The 21,403-nt window shown below is 45.0% G+C and overlaps 1 protein-coding gene across 1 annotated transcript in view; it reads right to left on the reverse strand.

The window, feature by feature from the left end:
- The window catches only part of ALDH9A1 (aldehyde dehydrogenase 9 family member A1), a 128,525-nt gene that overhangs the window by 1,580 nt on the left and 105,542 nt on the right, over positions 1–21,403 (reverse strand). The window contains exons 9-10 of the mRNA XM_085601515.1: positions 19,979–20,120; positions 19,306–19,418 (exon numbers count right to left, since the gene is read on the reverse strand). Coding sequence (XP_085457641.1) covers positions 19,306–19,418; positions 19,979–20,120 — 255 coding nt within the window. The remainder of the gene's footprint in view (positions 1–19,305; positions 19,419–19,978; positions 20,121–21,403) is intronic.

Consider the following 21,403-nt stretch of genomic DNA (forward strand, 5'->3'; position numbering starts at 1 on the left):
ACTGACATTTAATTACCCTGTGATTAGTGTGGCACTACACAGGACATCACCCCCCTTCCTCGACTAGGAAGCTGGTATCCCCTATAGTCTAGGGTAAGGAATAGTCTTTCTAAATACATTTTTTTTATAACACTGTTGATCCCATATGTCAATGTTGCATGCATTCCTTTGAGGCATTTATGCCTGTCACATGTGTTAGTTTGCAGTGACAGTGCCCACATTAAGAGTATGAGTACTAAGCATATGTTGATGTAGGAAAGCAGTTTTTAAATTCTAATTTTCTGCATCTTTTCTTAATCCTTTGCAACTAGGTTAATATGGTTACATAAATCCAGACTCTGGTAGTATTCAGCTGGGCTATCAGTAAATTACATAGAACAACAACAATTGTGAATTTGTCGATCATAGCCTCCGATGTTAGTTAAGGGAACCAAAAGCCATGAAAAATACCCTAGACTGGTTTAGCTAGAATTGGTGGGCAGAAACATTTTGGCTGATAAGATACAGTTCTGAGTCATTGCCCTCTGTGTACCTGCTCGTCCTTTATTTTAGACATACCTGGGTTTGTCATCAATAAAGTTTAAACACCAGTTTAGTTTGTCTGGATCTCAACGGTGGTCTACGCTCTACCTCGCTGATTACGTATTATAGGATATGGGCGACCTCGCCATCATAGTGGCCTGCGACACATGGAATGCCACTTCCAGGCAAGCTCCAAAGAAATGCACAGCTCCCTCTTATACCAGGCTACTTTTAAGCCACAGATAGGATATAGTATTTTTGACAAACTGGACGCCTCAAGATCATAGACAACGGCATTTGTCCTCTGGTCCAAGGCAGCCGCATAGGTGATTGATAATTTTACAGGTATGGCACTATGCAGTAGGATCGGTCAGTTCTTGACCTTTTTAGGTTCAAATCCTTAGCAAGTGCCTCTTTGTTTAAAGCCATTTTGTCACATCTGATCTTTGAATCAAGTTCCAACGTCTCTGTGCGTACTGGTCACTCTCACCCTGTAAGTGTTAAAAATAATGCAATATCTAATTGGGAAGAGCGATGTTCATTTTATAGAGTTACATAGGTACCATACATGTAATGGTATGTGTTCTCACTTCTCCTTTGATACCAACACCTCATCTGTAACCATCTGCTCTCCTAAACCATTTTACAGTAGGTTTATTGCCTAGTCTTCCAAAGCTACCCATCTTCTATCCTTGTTGCCCGCTGGAACATAATAGGAGATTACTCATTTATTCACCAATTCTTTCACTCTCAAAAGCTTCTTCAAACTTTAGGTGGACAAATACGTTTCACCTATGTGCCTCACATAATGTTCAATCAATATGGTAATAACAATTAGCACAATCTAATGCTATTGATGCACGATGTTTAGGTTTGTCTGAGACGGTTCTAATGTGTGTATACCCATATGCATTTTAGCAGTCTTAAAAAGCCCTTGAACAGAAGATTGAAAAAGCACCACAATGCAACCAACTGATAGTCTTCTCTCTTGCTCTCGCATGTACAAAATGGGACATTATGTAATGATTTAGCATAGTATAGGACAATGTAAGAACGTGTTTAGCTTCCCATCATTATAAGCAACCAAAATGTTCTTGAACACAGGCAGTCTCTCTGAATAAATGAAGATGGACCAAGATGTAAACACCAGCTTAGAAACAGGGAAGCCAGGATGCACTTTTGAGCAATTCAATTTCAACAAACCAAGAGATGAAGATAACTGGGAAATAAAGATTCTGGGTGGCTGCACATTACCGTTTTTTTCTCAGATGCACAAAGACTGAAAGTTCGATAGTGATGGGTGTGCTGCATAGAGCTTCTTAGGGGACATTTCAAAATGCTCATTCCTAAGAAGCACAGTAGATATTTAGGCAAAACAAGGTATCACTCTTCAGTGCGAAGTTCGCTTTTTGAGCCATATCCAAATAGGTCGCAGTGGAAGCAGTCCAGCTTTGCATAGTTCATTTTTGTCTATCCGTACGTAAACTAGTCCTTCAAGACTACTTTCAACCAGAAATCATTCAGCTATCCAAACAACTCCCAGGACCTCATCTATGGCTCGAGATGAACCACAACAATTCAACAGCCCTCTTAAACCAACACAAAAAAGCAAGGAGGAGCGTTAGGCAGAAGGAATGCAAGTACTCCATGCAAAACAAGAATGTTTCCTATGAAGAAGTGGTTACAATTGCACTTATTCCTCAACCAAAAATACAAGACAGTTCATCCCTTCTGAGATCAATGGCATCCTGTACTTTAGTTTCTCATGCACGGCTGCACAGGATTCCTCTTCAGAAATGTGTCAGGGATTAGCGATCTGGCGACTACGAAGACAAGTGGACTTTAAAACCAGCAACCCTCAAATCCCTCAACTTGGTGATGTCACAGAAGTACATACTTCAGAAGGAGCCTTTCCCAAAACAAATCTTATCACGGCTGACTATTAAGAGACACTTCCACGAAGGGCTGAATAGCACGTTACACTTCTACCTACCCCAAATGACCCAAGAGTTCTTGCTAGGAAAGGAAAAGACTTGTCTTAAGGACTTGATATAGTTCACGATGGTTCATCTAATCCACAATTTGTTCTCACCCCTGTCAACATCAAACACATGAACTATCCCTATAAAACCACAATGAACGAGGCACAGGACCCAGTCCACAGAAGCCCAAGCACTGGCTTATAGGCGAAGATCCACGGACTACTGTGATCCACTTCAAAGTTATTGATTATTTCAAAGCAGATTTCAAATGTATAAACTGTACATTTCTGCATGACTTCTATGTGGTGTTTCCCACAGACTAGTTAGATCACAGCGCAACAGTAAACCAGCATTAAAAATGCAATAGGTCTCGCCTTTGATTAAGTTAAGCGAATGGTATTGTATAGCAATTAGGAAAGCAAATGGCTTTGACTTAAAAGGCGAGACCCATTGCATTTTCAATGCTTGTTATGTCCGTATCGGGAGCAAATCAAGCGAGATATCACGTGTAATCCAACACCGCACGTGCACATCTGTCCGTCCGCATGCACGCTTTGTAATCAGTGTTGATTCCAAAATGCCCTCGCATGGAGAGAGCAGCGCATGCGCGCTGCCAACGCCTGGTGAGACCTAAAAACAAAGCTGCTGTGTGTGGTTATCTGAAACCCAACTGCAGTGGAGTTCCATTTCTCAGAGCAGATCAGGATTCACCCCACTGCCCCCATTTCTCTTCTGGCAAACGTCCTGCTAAAACGGAGGGAATCCACATTAAGCAATACCCTCCTTTCTCTGGTATGCATATAGAGATTCCTGTACCATCTCAGCCTTTCGGATGAGTTACAGTCGAGCATGTCAACAGATCAGATCTAACTGCACTTAAAAACATGGCTCCTGAATCAGTGGATCTCTTCCTATGTATTTTTTTTAAAAAGTACAGATAATTACTTATCACGCGTTAAGGAGATGGATATTTTGTGAGCAGCTAGCCTAGACACACAGAAATCTAATTCTGTAACGTTTTGATGGAGGAGCCAACTTTATTCCTAAACAAGACGTAACAGATATTGATGCTTATATTCTACAATAATCTTTGCAATGGTCCAGTTATGGATATAAGGTACCTTTCTATGCCAACATAGCACATCAAAACATGGCAATAAAGTTCCATGTTAAAAGCTGCATGCAAAGGGAAAAGAGGTACAAATTTTAAAAAGGCCGCTTAGCTTTAATATATTATGGTTGAGCAAGAAGACTGACCAAAAGAACGTGAAAGGAAAAACTGCATTACCTGGTAAGGCCTACACTACTCCAACAGGTTAATTTAGCTGCCATTACACCCACTAAGGTAGCCTACTCACACATATTTAGTGGCCTGTCCATCCCTTTTCCGCAGACGGTCTTCTTAATTCTGACCTAAGTACTGACACTCAGGTGGCCATGCCGCTCTGTTAAATCTATCTGAAAAACCGTCTGGCAGTATTTCGCTTTCTCCTCTCAATCACTCGACCCCTGGTTTTCCTGCAAACTCTTATATGGAGAAGAACTTTCTTTTCCATCCAATGGCTATTGATTAAAATTGCATGATGGAGAAGTAAAAGTTACTTTTCTTCATCATTAGATTCATAAGCAACTCAATGCCTTAGCAAAAGGAATCAGGGGTCTGCACATATAAAAGGGAACGGAGTGAGTTACTCTTGAAAGAAGCAAAGAACGAAGGCTGTCAGAACACAGCACTGCATTGTAGAACATGCAAGGCGGCTGACAACCTTAAAGTGACAGCTCATTTTCCTTGCTTTGTATTATTTCCTTGGTTTCATTTTTCCTTCTTAACATAGAAGTTCGTAGAAAAAGAAAAAACACAATTGTATTTTTAAAACAAGACATCTAGTGAAAAGCAGTATTATTTATCTTTTTAAAAGTGATTTAGTTCAATAAGTTCTCAAAAAGTGGCAGACATGTTCGACGTTTATATATCTTAAGATAAACATGCTGGAAAACTACAATTGGATGGAACTGGTCTCTTAATTTAAAAGTTATTTCCACTGGCATACTCAAGTATTTGGATCTGGAGAAGATACTATGCTGGGAAAGGAATAATTAGGTCACCAGTTACGATATTCTGTTGCTCTACACTCACATTCTTTTCAAGTGGCTGATATCAACCCTTGCGTGCGCAATGATAGTAAAGTAGATGATGGGTGTTTGCAAAACATGCATTTAACTCTCCATATCTTTTTGAAGCAGAGAGAAAAAAGACAATTGTACACTGTAATCAGTGGTATAGAATATGTGTACATTAAATAACTGCAACAATTCAGAATGGGTGTGAAACACTCACAGCAAGACAAATACAACTAAGGGATTGAATTTGAACCATAAGACCCACCAACCAAACATGCTTAGAATGTAACATTTTCAAACAGGACGTTTACAACCAATACTGAACATTGCAGTTCAGAAGGAACCAAGGTAGTGGGAGACATCAAGGATAAAATGTAAACACTGTAGAACAACTACTGTACATTGCTCACTGTTAATGTAGTGAGTGATCTTCCTCACTACTATGCCAGTTAGTCTGTCTAATGGAGGCATCTTCACCACCCCTCACCATTAATATAGGGATAACCAAGTTCTGATTAGTGGTCAGTCAGAAATACAGACGTCTTAAGCACAGATTATAGAATAAAAGAATATAAATCACACATGTAGGGCCATGTTTTATATAGGTATCATCTCCGTAGTCACAAACTTCAAGAACTTCCTTGTGCCTTTAGAAGGTCTTTAAACTAACATAGGGCTTTCATTTTGGAAAGCTTCGGATATTTTCCAGCCAGCTGACTCATGGCAAAGTAATGCATGAACTTATCATGACAGTTAGATTTTTTTTATTTCTTGTCTGGGGCAAAGGGGTCAGGCAGGAAATAAAATATTACCAAACCACATTGAATCAGGAAACCGGTAGACAACAAAATGAAATGGAATTAAAACAAATAAAAAAAAGTGAAAAAAGAAATGGCGTCTTCTCGGAGGCGGCTAGAATGAGTCTGTTGGAGGGTTGGTTCTCAGGAATAAAAGGTCTCGATTCAGAGACTTCTATATTTCTTTAAAATCCTTGGTGGAGCCGCTCGAAGGGAGGCAGAAGGAAAAAATATATCCATGACTGGCTGGAGCAGACTTGGGACCAAAGGCAGCAATGGTCTTGAGGAAGACCTATGAAGCAAGGTCTCAAAAATGACCGATGAAGTTGTAGCGGGTGCTGGAATATCAATGTTCAGCTTGGCAGCCCCGCTAACCAACACCTCATTAAACAAGTTAAGTCATCTACTGGGGATACTCTTACTGGCAGAGTGTTCAAGAGTGTTGGTGAGTAATCCCTCTGATGATCTGGTGGATGTAGACCACGTAGGTGATCTACATGCGCAGTGGCAGGAGCGAGACTTTTAGATCTTCAGGTAAGTGACGGGGGATTTTGTTCTGGTTCTGCGTAGAGATCTACTCCTTCTGAATCTCGTTGAGGCCTAAGAGAGCTACTGGAGTTGTGACGCGGAGTTGGCTTTGGAGATGGTGCCCTTGGGGAGCCCATGAAGGTGAATAGGTCCTTGAGTATTGTGAATCAGGACTCTGTAGAACAGGCCAGTTGTGAACAATTTCCAGCCAACGTGGAGCCAGCGGAACAGATGACTGTGTAGCCTCTAGTTGGTGGACAGATCTTTGTCCCCATGCAGAGGAATGGGAGGAAGCCCTTGGAGACACAGCTGAAGCTCTTCCCTGTAACATTTGTCTAGGTGGCAGAGGATGCTGCGTAAGCCCATCAGTGGACGAATGCTGCCGTGATATCAAGTGACGAGGTGCCCTCGTCGACGGTGGTCTCTTAGGCGATAAGAGGCCTCAATGTTAAACGGCACCTTGCTGCTGTCAAGGGAGATTGCCTAGGAGGTATCTGTCTCGCCATCTATTGGTTCCTGGTTGCTTTCGATGGAGAAATCTGCCTAGACATCGGGCTACGTGTGGTTGCAGTCGATGGAGACCACTGCTTCAATGAACAGAGTCTGGTTGGAGAGGACGGAGATCTCTGTCTAGATGTCGAATGGCACCTATTTGCTACAGATGGAGATTGCTTCGGTGAAGTGTGTCTCGACATTGAGCAGTGATGGGACACAGTTGGAGTCTTCGTTGTGGTATGCCTTGACGTCGAACTACAATGGGCGGCCATCGACAGGAGCATCTGTCCGGTGAGCCTGCCTTGATCGGTGTAGACCTGCCGTGGCCAGAGACTTCTCTTGTGGCGATGTCAAGCGACTTCACTTGATGACGTGGGGTTTGAGGTCTTGTGTTTCACAGTCAATGGAACCTTCCCGGCCTATTGTCTCTAGATGTTGGTGGTAGTCGTCTCGCCACGGACGTCTGTAAGGCAGGCAAAGGGTGCCTCGAGGTGAAGGGCACTTCTCCTACCTCTGGATGTTGATCTTGTTCTCCTTTTTCATGCCTCTCAGGGGATCTGGCTCTGGATTGAGCCTTGTGAAGAAAGTTAGTCTTGGAAGAAGATGGAGTCTTGAAGACCATGGAGAAGTATTTCCTCTCTCGCTTTTAAAGGTCTTTTTAGAGAGTTTGACAATGGTGGCAAGACTCCGGCAGAGGATATCAGGTAGGCATAAGTTGCAGACTGAGTGGGGGGGGGGGGGGGGGGGGGGGGGTGTCAAGCTCTGCCTTCTTTTTGCCACAGGCAGGGCACTTGACAGAGAAAGCATGTTTGACAGGAAAAAACTAAAATTCCTGTCAGAAAACAATACTTACTCATGCTAGGTGGAAAAAGACATTGAGTGAAGCACAGAAAAATTAGCTTTGTAAAGCAATTTCTGACAAAAAAGGCAAAAACAGAGCTCAGTGCTCTAGGATCCTCACTGAAGGAGATGGAAAAAATGAACTGACACCTTTGGGGCATGATGGGATACAGGAGATCCTGGGGGATCTTAAAGACATGGTGCCAGTGAGCCAGTATTCACTAGTTATGCTTTAATGCAGCCTATTGGATAACAATGCCTTTGCATTCCCTTGCATTTTTCTCTACAAAAAAGTTTGTGCTTTTGAACTCTATTCTCTGTGAGTTACAGAAATACTAGAGTCCGGTAGGAGGTTCATTAAAGGAAAACTCAATGTACAAAGGCGATTTTTAGCCCTTAACATAGGATATAGATACACACACACACACACCTTCCCCCCCCACACTTATAAAAACACACACATAAAAATGTTATGTATATATGTGCTCTGTGATCCCCGCACTTATGCGTGAATATTCAATGCTTATGAATACTGATGGGATTTCCCTGGAAGTGAACATGTATTCCATTCAGGCACTTGTGAGCGACCTACAGACCCTTCTCCTGGCCTTAAAGTGAGTATGGGGCAAGGTCCAAGGCCACACCAACAAGTCACCTTGGGAGGCTCTGGGGCGTTCAGGTTCAGCTACGGCGTTGGGTGCCCCATCCACTTCAATGGGGAACAATCAGGTCAGGAAGAGGAAACAAGCTGGAATTTGGAGGTCAGACAGGGGGAACCCACAAGGAGCGCGACCCTTGAGATGCTCTGGCACGTAGGGACACCGTTGGTCAACTTCTCCTTCGGCTGTGGGACTCCGGTGCAGAGATGTCTTTTGACGTCAGGTTCGGTGCTGGAGTCACTCGCGATTGGAGGGAGCCTGCAGAAACAGGCTGCAGGCGGCCACTGGTAGTCCAATCTGGCCAGATCAAAGGATGGGCTCGATTCTTGTGGGCCTCAATACTCTGTGGGCACCATCCCCCTCACACGGATTCAGGCTTTGGGGCATGAATGCAGAGACATTTTGAGGTGTCGGCAGTCGGAGGCTCACTCTTAGTCTTGGTTTCTGCTGAAGAGGGACAAACAGGACAGCTGGGTCACTCAATGTGGGTCTCACTGTCTTTGAAGTCCCTCGATGTGCACGTCGGCTTACCTTGGCGTCTGTGTTCGGACTGGACACAACATGCCTTGGCTGCTGCAAGGGGTCCGGTACCACCGGCATTGGTACTGCGCAGATAGTCGGTCCTGGCGTCCCCACACTTGGAGTGAGGACGGATCTGTAGGACCACAGTGACCTAGGGCAGCTGCAGCGTTGGTAGTTCCGGTAGGCAGCAGGATGGTAAACCAAACCTTGCTTCTTTGGTGCCTGCGGCTGCAGGGGAGTAGCTCCTCTACTCTTAAGGGTGGTTCTTTGGCAATTGGCGAAGCACTGGCAGCCCTCCAGGTTTCTTGGAGTCTGCATATCGGCAGAACGAGTTAGTTGCTCCACAAGGGTTGGGTGCAGCAGGCAAGCTGTCAGAGTTTGCACCAAGTTAGTTCTGTTACTCTGTTCTCCGGTCCGCAGTCATCTTCCACTCCTCCTTTTGTGTCCATCGAAATCTGAATTCCTGGTATCAGGGGATCCCCCAAACACTCAAATAAGAGGAGTGAGGGGGTAGTAGCCAATGGGCTACTTACCTGTGGGGTCACTACACTCCCTAGATGACCACTTCCTTTAGGGAGTGGGCATCAGCCTGTCCCATAATTCCGAATTCTACCATACACAACATGGCAGAGTTCCTAGGTTTGTGTTCACTTCAGGCTGCCCACCCTAGGTGTCCAGCCTGGCAGTGCAACACCTCCTGTATGGCTAATTCTCCTGCCTGCTCTGGTGCCAAATGGGCCCAGGGCAGACTGGCATTTCCCCCTGTCTGGGGAGACCTTGCACCGCATATCAAAGGCGGCAGAGGCCTTTGAAGCCTCCTGCCTTGATATGCCGATTTACTAGCCTTCCTGGAGTAGGAGGACGTGTAAACACCTCCCGCCAGAGCAGGAATTGTTTCTGACCTCTGAGAGCATGGCTCTCTCCTCCTAGGGGTGGAGAAACTGGTCTGTGGTGGCACTGGACACGTCAGCCAGCACACTAGAGGGCTAGTAGGGTTCAGGTGGTACCTCTAAGGTGCAGGTATTAATAAATCCATCACTGGAATCAGTGTTATTTGATCATGCAGATATGTCCTCATGTTCTTACAGCCCTAAGGCAGGGTGCATTATATGCCTGCTGTAAGAGTATCTTACAAATATTACATGCAGTGTTAGAGGAAATAGCACACAGGGTGTGGGCTATGTCTTGTTTTCACTTTAGAGCAATTGGTCACGCAGCCCACAGTGGCAGTCTGCATGAGTTTGGTGCTGGGTACCTTAGAGTGGCACAAGATGTGCTGCAGCTCTTAGGGACCCTCTTTGGTACCTATACCCACTTACTATGGACTTAGAGGTGCTAAAGGCCTGGCCAACTGGGGATCAATTGGGCAGTTACTTTGTTTTGAGGAATGAATACTGGCACTGTTGAACTGGTTAGCAGGAACCCATTGCACAGTCAAAGTTGCATAAAACATCAGGCAAAAAGGGGGGGGGGGGGGGGGGAGAAGAGGAACTACTGCAACAAAAATCCAGTTTCCTACAGATTGCACTACTGAAACTGAAAAGAACGAACCAGTGCGTTATCAGGTCAATCGCGGAGCAGTGTTCCTAAACGTCTGAACACAATGGTGAAAGAAAACAATCTGCAGTGGAGCCAGTGTGCTAGAACACTGTGGAGCAAAGGTTGTGTCACAATGGGTCTTATGACTCAGACTTGTTTGAAGAAAAACAAGTCACAAACATCCTGCTCAACACTAGTCGAATGTATATATTACCTACTAGCAGCCGCTTTAGTTAGGACTTAGTTTCCATAGGAATAGTGTTTTTTGGTTTGCTAATAACTTTGGTGCCGTTTGACAAATATTCACGAAATTTCCCCCCAAAAAGTGGCCCGGTTTGTCTTGTTCTGCAAGAAGCATTTTGGAATGTTCCGTCATGAGGGGGCTGAGAAAAAGGGGCGCGGGAGGGTAAAGGAAAATGCTACTTACCAGTATGCATCTGTTCTTGGCATGTAGAGCTGCAGATTCACACACTGTGCATAGATCGCCATCTGGTGTTGGGCCCGGATGTTTGCACTTTGTTGTTGTAGTGGAACAAGTCTTTGGAAGTCACGAGATGGGGGAGGGGGGGGGGGGGGGGGGAACTCCTCCTTTGGACAATAGTGTGCATGGGCATCGACTTCATCTTCAGATTGTTTTATCGCCAAGAAGGGAAATGGAGTTTTGTAAGAAATAGATGCCCATGTATGGTTGCATCTAATTAAGATAATACTGGAACAGAAGGTAGCCAGGGAGGCGGGTGGGCGCGTGTGAATCTGCAGCTCTACATGCCAAGAACAGATGCATACTGGTAAGTAGCATTTTCCGTTCGAGGCATATGAGCTGCAGATCACACACTGTGCGTAGATTGCATAGCAGTACTCCTCAGCGGCGACCACCAGTATGTGTTGCAGTATTTGAAATAGTGTTTTGAGTACAGCCTGGCCCCCCACTAGCTTGTTGTTTTACCTGCACATCTACACAATAGTGTTTTGTGAATGTGTGCGGTGTAGACCATGAAGCTGCTTTGCAGATATCATCTAAGGGAATGTTCCCTAAGAATGCCATTGAAGCCCCTATTTTGCGGGTAGAGCGGGCTTTAGGGGGAATAGATAGTGTACATTTTGCTTTGTGATAGCAAATTTGTATACATTTGACAATCCACCTTGCAATCCCAGACTTTGATATGGGATTGCAAGGTGGTGGTGAGAAGGATACAAAAAGTTGTTTTGCGAAAAGGTTTTGTTTGTTCTGTCAATATAGTAAAGGAGTGCTCTTTTTACGTCTAGTGTATGAAGAGCTCTTACTGCTACCGTTTGGCTTGGCAGTTCGGGCTGGACTGTTCCCATGAGGCACAGGGTCAGACTGATTTGCATATGGCCATGTCTGAACTGGGGTGGCAGAGTGGGCTAAAGAACGGTGATGGATCAAACCCAGATCTGTTGACTGGGTGTGAGAGTTTGATTGGTTCTGATGCTCCATCCATCACCACCCCCTTTTGTACCGGTTTGTGGTTGCAAGCAGAACACTGGCAACTCAACAGATTGGTTGAGATAACTCTAGGAAGGAATTTGGGATTTGTCCTGAGAACCACTTATGATGGAGTTGTAAAAATGGTTCTTGAATAGTTAGTGCCTGTAGCTCACCGACTAAGATGTAATGGCCACAAGGAAAGACTTCCCCATGTAAGAAATTGTAGCTTGCATTTATGCAGAGGTTCGAATGGAGGACCCATTAGTCTTGTGAGGACGATGTTTAGATTCCACACTGGCATGGGTGGTACCCTGGGAGGAATTATTCTTTTGAGGCCTTCCATAAATGCTTTAATGGCAGGTACCCTGAACAATGACAGATGTCTGTTTGAGCTGCTATGGCAGCGAGATGTAATCTAATCGATGTGCATGCTAGATTACATCTTTGAAGATGCAGCAGGTAACATGATGTGTTGAGTGGAGGCATCTAAAGAATTGATGGTGTTACAGTATATAACAAATCTTTTCAAGTTGGCTGCATAGCAGGCTCTAGTGGTGGGGTGCCTAGCCTCTTTGATAACGTTCATACAGTCAGGTGAAATTGAGGTAACCAAATTCTAGGACTTCAGGAGCCAGATCGCCAGGTTGAGCTGTGTTGGATCTGGATGTCGGCTCTCTCCATGGTTCTGTGTTAAGAGCTGTGGGGAGAGGTGTGGTTTTTGGTGCAGGACTGATAGTTCCGGCAATGTTGTGTACCATGGTTGTCTGGTCCATGTTGGAGCAACTAGGATCAGTGTTAGTGACTGTTGGTGCAGCTTGCGCACCACTAATGGAATGAGTGGGAGAGGCGGAAAAGCATACGCAAATCTGCCTGACCAATTCATCCATATGCATTGCCTTTGGCCAATGGGTGTGGACATCTGGCGGCGAAGCTTGGGCATTTTGTGTTGTAATGTGTGGTGAAGAGATCTATCTCTGGCTGCCCCCACATTAGGAAAAAAGGTTGAACACCTTGTGGATGAAGTTCCCACTCGTGAATCTGTTGCGTCTGACGAATTAACAGATCTGCCATGTGATTTTGAATGCCTGGAAGATGTTGGGCTAAAAAGAATATGTTTTGAGGAATAGCCCACCTCCATATGCTCTGTGCTAGTTGAGACAGCCGCAGAGTACGTCGTCCCCGTTTTTGTAAATAGTACATTGCTGTCATATTGTCCGACAGCTTTGGCCGATATCTGTTTCCGGAATGATTTTGATGCCAGAAAGATTGCTAGCAACTCCAAATGGTTGATCTGGAGTAGCTTTTGCGGAGGTGTCCATGTGCCCTGTATGGTGTGATGAAGTAGATGAGCTCCCCTGTATACAAGAGGCCATCATCCCTACTAGTTGCATTAACACTCGAGCTGGAAGGGAGTGTTGCGGCTGGAATTTTGTTATAAGGGTTTGCACACTTGCTATCCTGGCTGGACTGGGATATGCAAGGCCTTTTGAGGTGTCCATTGTGGCACCTAGATATTGTTTGATGTGGGACGGTTGGAGGTGAGACTTTGTGAGGTTTATGGTAAACCCCAAGTCGTGAAGTAGCTGGATTGTGGTGTGTGCGATTTAAACACTGGGTATGCGACTTGGCTTTTATGAGACAGTCATCGAAATATGGGAAGACATGGATTTGTGGTCTTCTTAAGTGGGCTGCTACTACTGCCAGACATTTTGTGAAGACTCTGGGAGCAGTGGTGACTCCGAATGGGAGAACCTTAAACTGGTAATGCTGACCATCTAATACAAACCGGAGATATTTCCTGTGAGCAGGGTGAATGGGAAAGTAGGAATCCTGGAGATCTAAGGTGGCAAGAAAGTAGCCTTGTTTGAGTAGAGGAAGGACCTGTTGAAGAGTAATCATATGAAAGTGGTCTGATTGTATGTAGAGGTTTAATGGTCTGAGGTCCAAGATGGGTCTCAGGGTTCCATCCTTCTTTGGAAGGAGAAAGTACAGGGAGTAAACCCCTCTGTTTTGGTGATGCAGGGGAACTGGTTCTATTGCATGTTTTTGTAGGAGGGAAAGCACCTACTGTCTTAAGAACGTTAAGTGCTCTGTTGACATTGGGCGCTGTCTGAGGGGTATGTTTGGGGGAGTTGAAGCGAGTTCTCGGCAATAACCGGATTGGATGATTTGTCTCACCCACCTGTCCGTGGTAATGGTGTTCCAGACAGGTAGGAACTGTAGCAATCTTACCCCGACCGGAGTAGAGTGGTCCGGGGGGAGTGGAGGGAAGTCATTGTTTGGGGGTGGAGAAAGTGAGAGTATTGGTAGTTTTGCCTCTACCCTTCTTATTGCCCCTGTAGCCTCCTCTGTAATAGCCTCTGGTAGATGAGGTCTGGGTGGGACTCTTGTAGTAAGTGGAGGGGTTGTCAGTGTTAAAGCCTCTAGAGGCGCCCCCATCAGAGAAGCGACAAAAGGAACTTCTGGGAGCTTGCGATTGCAAAGCTCCCAATGATTTGGCAGCGTCGGTATCTTTTTTTCATCTTCTCTAAAGATGAATCTACACTAGGCCCAAATAAGTGTTCCTGGTCAAACGGTTGGTTTAATATGGTAGTTTGAACTTCGGGTTTGAAGCCCGAAATGTGTAGCCACGCATGTCTGCGTAAAGGGACACTGGTATTAATAGCTTGGGATGCTGTGTCTGCAGCATCCAGAGTGCAACGAATGGAGGTATTAGTTAGGAGTTTGCCTTCCTGGATGAGATCATTGGCTCCTGTTTTATATTGATCTGGAAGGTGTTGTAGTAGAGCCTCTAGCTCGTCATAGTGTGCCCCATCGTACCTATCCAGCAAAGCCGGTGTGTTGGCAATTCTCCATATGTTGGCTGCTTGGGACGCTGTTTTTACCAGCTGCGTCCAACAATTTTGACTCCTTATCAGGAGGTGGAGCATAGTCTGTGGTTTGGGAGTTAGTAGTCGCCAACGCCAGGAAAAGGGCTAAGGAATCCAAGGGTAGTTGCCCTTTAATGTAAACAGGGTCAGATTTGTACTTCTTTTCCACCCTAGGGTAATTTGGCTCTAGCCCTTACAGGATCTTTAAACACTTCAGGAGCGCGTTTGATTACCCCTTTTAGCATTGGGAGAATGGAAGTGGACCTTTGAGATGGTGCAAAAGTGTCCATGAGGAAATCCTCTTCTACAGGGTCTGTGTGCAAATTCACACCGTGGTATTCTGCAGCTCTGTGTATGAACTGAGTGAACCCTATAGTGTCCTCTGGAGGGGATGGTCTAGATGGGTAGACATCTTGTGGTGCATTAGGGACATTGGGTGTGCCATAATCTTCCCACGGGTCCTCTGGGGTGTTATGGTGACTAGGTTCCCCTAAAGGGTCATTATCCCCTTCCTCCCCGGAGGGGTCATCCTGTGGTGGAGGAGATTGTGAGGGTACTGGAGATGGCATAGGAGAGATGTGGTGTGGGGGGGGGGGGGGAGGTGGAGAAGGAATTCTTAAAGGAGAAGTGACAATGTCTCTTCTTTGGGCGTGGAGCTGGTACAGGTTTGTCCATTTTCCTGGATGGACTAAGTATAGGTTGACCTGTCTTTGGGTCTATTTCATGAGTTTTTTGGGTTGGATAAGGCCGAAAAAGCTCCTCCTCAGGAGTGTGCCGTTTGTGTTGATTTTTTCGGGTCCGATTGTTTGTGTGGCACAGGTTTTGGAGTGGTTTTCTGCTGCTTAGGCTTGGAATCGTGAGTTTTCCTGGATTCTGCTGGGGGTCGTCAGAACCGACTCTTTGGTTCCGTTGATTTTTTCGGATCCGAAGGTTGAGCGCCAGTGGTCTTTGGAGCCGGTTGATTGTTTGGTTGCGATGATTTTTTTTTAGAAGATTGAGCGTCAGTCTTTGAAACCGGTTGTTTGGCTGGTTCCGACGATTTCTTTCGGGGCAGAGACGTCTGTACCAGCACATTTCGGTGCCGAAGGCGCCGATGTGGAACCAGGTGTCAGTGTGGATGAAAACAGTGGTTTCTTCTTCGGTGCCGGGGATGGGTTTTCGGTACAGACAGTAGGCGGACTCGATCCAGAGTGGCCTGAAGGTTTATGTACCTACTCCTTTGCCGAGCCCAAAAAGGTGGGGCATGGGAAGTTTTGTCCCGGTGTGCACCTAGGCCCGAAGGTAAAGTTGTGAAAAAAAGCCTTCTTGTGAATGGTTGTGGTGTGTGTGTGGGGGGGGGGGGGAGAAACCGACATAGGTACTTATGACCCGCTGGCCGGGAGTGATGTCTTAGACGTCAGAGGCGCTAATGTTGCCCTCTTCGAGGTGCTCCGGTACATTGATGCCTTCTTGGAAGATATCGTCCGGTATCGATGTTGATGCTTCTTAGAGCTCGACGATCCCGAATTGTTTTCTTGGAGTGGAAAGAGGCACAAGCTGGACAGTCTTTGGCCTCGTGTTCGGGCGAAAGGCAGAGGTTACACACCTCGTGAAGATCGGCGTGTGGAAACTTGGATCCACATTGAGGACACTTTTTGAAAGGAGTCCTTTCCATGAGCCAAAGGCCTAATGGCACAGCTAGGCCCGAAGGCCTGCATCGACGATTGGAATCGAAGAATTCAAGTTGAGAGATGTGCGTCGAATGGGAAACGCGATCGAAACAATACTGAAAAATGGGTGAAGGATTGCGCGTTGAAAAGGAGAACGGTAACGACACCGAAATGGAGCGCGACAAACACATCCGAGCCAGATGGCGGAAAAAAAACAAATCGAAGATGGAGTCGATGCCCATGTGCACTATTGTCCAAAGGAGGAGTCACCCATCTTGTGACTTCCAAAGACTTGTTCCAATACAACAAAGTGCCAACATCCGGGCCCAACACCAGATGGCGATCTATGCACAGTGTGTGATCTGCAGCTCATATTTCTCGAACAGAATGTTAGTCTCCCATGCAATATCCCCATAGGGATTTTGAACAAGACTACAGCCTGAACTGCTGAATGAAATTACACCAAATTTGGCAGAGAGATAGCTCTTGGTCCAGAAAGAGCCCTTTTGGTGATTTGGTGTAAATTAGCTCAGTAGGTGCAGAGTTATTCAAAGAAAAACAAATTTGTAGATCCAAGGACGAGGACCATCCACAGATCCCTCACAGTGGACCTGTAAAGTCACGCGCCACCAGCAATGCTGTGATTGGCTGACCACAGCCTCATCAGGAAGTTGCATGAGCAATTTTAAGTATCTGGGAATGATTGTGGTCTTAAAAATCTATCTGCAAAATGATTAAAGGGGTCATGGTAGAGGTACCCTGACCCTATAGGTGTGTTAGAGGTGTGTCAGGGGGGGACCTATGCTGGGCAGTGTAAATTAATGACAGCATCGCAAATAGATGCGCTCTGGGGAGGAAATAAAACCAAACAAAAAACACATTCAGACCCACTCAGACAATCGCAGTCCCACAAAGGCAGCCTCACACCCTCTCACATACCTACACAAGCACTCACACACAGTCACACACAGTCACTGACTCATGCAGCCACACACACAGTCACTGACTCATGCAGCCACTCACAGACCATACGCCACTCGCACACCCACTCACAGACCCATACAGCCACTCACAGTCCCACAAGAACCTTTGTGTAGATGATAATTAAATATAGACCAGGATGCAGTCTTTGGAGTTGTTGAGGAACACCCTGTTGCCTCCATATGTTAAATGGACTCAGTCTTTTCAATCTATTCCGTCCATATCGAAGCATACATTTGTGCCCATGATGTGGTCTTATTATTGACCGGTTTCCTGGATTTCTGTATCTGTTGACACACATGGGTTGACCACTGCTACTTCTGTAAATTAGTGTCACTTTTCCCCACATACTGCCTTGACATTCTCCAACATTTGCCAAAGGTATCCTTCATTAGTATTTCAAGTCCTACCCCAGTAATTGTGCCTACGTCACAGCCACCAAAGTGCACAATCATGACGTTTGGATGTTGGCAATCAGCAATGCTTTTAACCAAAGTCAGTAATTGTCACTTAAATCTTCTCTGGCCAACCCGTTGAATGCCTACATTAGATAAACCTAGGTCCAAGTCAATGCACCCCTTCTAGCACTCTCTTTGGCCCAAAACACAAAACTATGGTCCACATTCTAGACTCTGGTCATTTTGGAGACAAGTAGGAAGTGGACACAGGGAAAGGCTGCAGCAGAATGAGGCAGTTTTGAAGATGAAAGGCAGCTAAAATGGAGGACAGCAAATAAAATAAAAAATAACATTTTTGACTGGATGGTGGGGATGTGCAAGGAACTAAAATTAGGTTGTGACTAACAGAAAACGTACCTACCACTGTGATTGGCTCGGGGCAAAAATAAAAATAAAGATGTTGTTTGGAATATGCTTTGGATTGGTAACAGTCAACCACACCTGCTATAGTTGGTGTGAAGCTAGAATGCTTTTTAGAGAAAGTCTTGTGAAAGTTTCAGATACTGGTAGGCAGAGACCACTGGAAGTGTGGTTACTATGGAAACAGAGGTAAAAGAACAAAACGGACTGCTGTGTAAAACAGAAAAGCAGGCTAATGTAAATTCTCAGTAGGAAGTGCATGTCTTGTAACTGGTAATATTTTACAAAATGAAATACAATTAAAAAACATTAATAATGTGGAATGCTTTTAAGGTCTTTCATGTGGATCCACCGCAAAGTTACACGGGGGCAGCGATGAATGCTGCTTTGGATTGGACGTCTTTCCTGGAAACCCGGAAAGGGTTAAAAATGGTGACTATTTAGGAGTGGAGTAACAAAAATAAAAGATGACAGGAGGTCTGGTTTGCTAAGTATAGGTGTACGAGCACATGGGGAAGGGTAGCCATTTTAGGTACTTTGCTACTTCTAGACAGTGTAGTAGATGGCAAAATAGACAAGAGGTTAGATGAGAACATTAACTAAAATATAGTGAGCAGCAAAGGAGGAAGAGGAATTGCTATACTGAAAATCTAGGTATTGTATTAAGCCAGTGATTAATGTGTTAGGAATTAGCTGTGGGTGCTCGCTTTAAAGTATGCAATTTGTACCCACTCACACACAGGCAATCAGTTACAAATACACTTACACACCCAGTTACCCACCCATACAGCAACAAGCATACCTATTTGCAAAATCATAGTCCCTCACACACCCAGTTCCACACCCAAACACCCAATAACACTGCCAGTTACTAATCCATACAGTCATTTACATAGCCATTTAAACATGCATACAGTCACTAACACACCCACTCTCATACGTAGACACCCAGTCCACCGTAGAAATCGGAGCAGTTTACCACTGCTAGATAGTGGTAAAGTATGTGTGCTTCTCTGGCATCATGACTTTAAAAACTCCATTCAATTACTTGAGGTTTTGCCTCTCTCCACAGGTGTATATTTTCAGAAAACCTAGACAGAGACTGTCAAATGTGCAGCGCGCAAATAAGTATTTTCCACTGCTTACTATAGGATGTATATATTTAGTAGACACATTCTGTCCTTTAAAGTACTCTCTAGAATCAGGTTTGTGCTCATAAATGCTGGAGAGTGGAAGCAATCAAAAACCAAATGAATCATTCCAGTCCTGGGTCAAATCACTGCTATAAATTCCAAGTGCACAGTATTTACCAGGACACAAGGACTTTGTACTGCTTAGCCATGCTTGATGCCAAATCTGCCACCCCAATATATTCATCAAACACTCCCTGAGGCACAGTATCAAGTCCAGACCAGTGACCACATCAATGTCATGTTCCTATATTAACAGCAACCTAGTTTCCCCATCTGCAAGACCAAACGTATGCACCCTTCTCAACTAGAGGAAACCTGCCAACGCGAAGAGCGACGTACCAGACTTCTTGTAGCCTCCAAATGGCACTTCCACGGGCCCCATGTTGTAGTTGTTGATAAAGCACATACCAGCCTGCAGTCCTGCCACCACTCTGTGGGCTCGCTGGATGTCTCTGTGTACAAACAGGAAATAAGATTCATGTGGTAAGGGTATCCAGATCTTTGCAGATAATCACTTTTTCTGCTTACCAGCCACCTCCACAAGGGAGCCATCATCCAGTTACCACCCCCCTTCATTCTGACATACATGACCTCACCTACTCACAAATACTTGGTTCACAAATCTACTTACCACCAACATCCCTAGGATACCTCCATCCACAAATGTGTACTGGCTTACTCACCAGTTTTAATTCTGAAACCCACTCGACACCAACCTTCTCCCAAACAATTTATGCACATACGTTTACTTGCCATCCACTTCCCAAAGACCGCTCCATCAAGCAATGCCCCCTTACGAGCACGTATCTATAGGATATTTCCATCCTGTGGAGCACAAGGCTGCAAGAAGTCTTAGGCAGGGAGTTGCTAATCCCAGGGGTGAGGTTAGTAAGGACAGGAAGCCTTGGCAGCTAGGGATCAGACGACTCACGAAGAATTATACAGCTACACTGCAGCTGCATCCCCTTCCACAGAAACCACTTAGGTGCTTCATTAAGTGCTCCCTGCATACCTTGTGAACACTCCACCTGCCAGACCATATGTTGTGTCGTTTGCTCGCTCCAGGACCTCTTCCTCAGTATCAAAAGGTAGGATGGACATTACAGGACCAAAGATCTCTTCCTTCACACAGGTCATATCATCTCTGCAGTTGCCTGAAACCACATATTGGGGTAAACCATGAATGAACAGACAAAAGTAGTAAACAAAACAGCTGACCGGCATTACAAAGCTGCTATATAATGGGAAACAGCCTTTAGCGTGGTTTTTACCACATTTTAACTTTACCCCGCATTTTTTTTTTTACCACATATGGTTTTAGAACACATGCTTTTACAACGTATGCCTTTACCATGCATTTAAGGTAAGTTCGGGGGTGGTCTCCCCCCCCCCCAAATACAATATACATCTATATACACATACACACAAACAATGAGTGATAAAGGCATACATTGTAAACACATGCGTTCTAAAAACAATGCGGGTTGAAAAATGTATGGTGAAGGCATGCAGAGTATTTCCCTGTGTTGTTCCATCATACAACCTAAATAATCAGCTACCACAGGACCACGAGTGTTATCAGGAAGAATCCTCTTAGAGAGGAATTTTTTTTTTACTGGGCTGAAGCCCCGGCAGGTGAGCTATTGTGACCACTTAGTAATTTGTTGAGTAAAAGAGTTATCTTTGCATTCTCACTTCAGCAGTTTTTTTAACCTGGGTAAATTATTAACTACTTGCTCCGCTCCCTTATCAGCCACAACTGAGTGTACTTTCAAACTCTATTAAAGAGGTAACGGAGCTTGCTCTTTAGAAACATTACAGTTTAATCATGCCATTTTGGTCTGGCAACATACACAACTGATATAATGCCTAAAATACGCACATGTAGGGCCAACTATTTGACAGAACTTTCTGCATCAAGGTTGGGCAGTAAACCTCTTAAGACTGACAAAGATCTATCAGGCCAAATGTACTTCTAAGGCTGCAAAAGGCAGCGAGATCTGGGGGCATATGGCTCTTTGATCTCTCAGGTGTCTGGTAAACTATTGAGGCAGTTACTCTCTGCCCCGCAGAGCACCCCCCTCTGTGTGTGTATGAAGAACTGGGGGTGGGTTATCTCAGTGATCTTTTAGCTCTGCGTCCTTTGTTGGGTTGGATCAGGTTATGGTCTAATGACGCCCTCTCCCTGAATCAGCTGATAGCAAAGGACAGCCTGCTGCTTGATAGGGCTTAAAAAAAAAACACTTGGTTTAAATACACCAAGGAATCCTGTACGCAATTAGGTAAGGGAGAGCTTTTTTTGGAACCACAAAGGTGTCTGTAAGTCAAATAGGTCCCGGATGAAAGGAAAATGCTACTTACCCAGTATGCATCTGTTCTTGGCATATACAGCTGTAGATTTAGATGCTTTAGCATAGATCGCCATCTGGTGATGGGT

Source organism: Triturus cristatus, chromosome 4_2 (assembly GCF_964204655.1).
Source record: "Triturus cristatus chromosome 4_2, aTriCri1.1, whole genome shotgun sequence".
Taxonomy (NCBI): domain Eukaryota; kingdom Metazoa; phylum Chordata; class Amphibia; order Caudata; family Salamandridae; genus Triturus; species Triturus cristatus.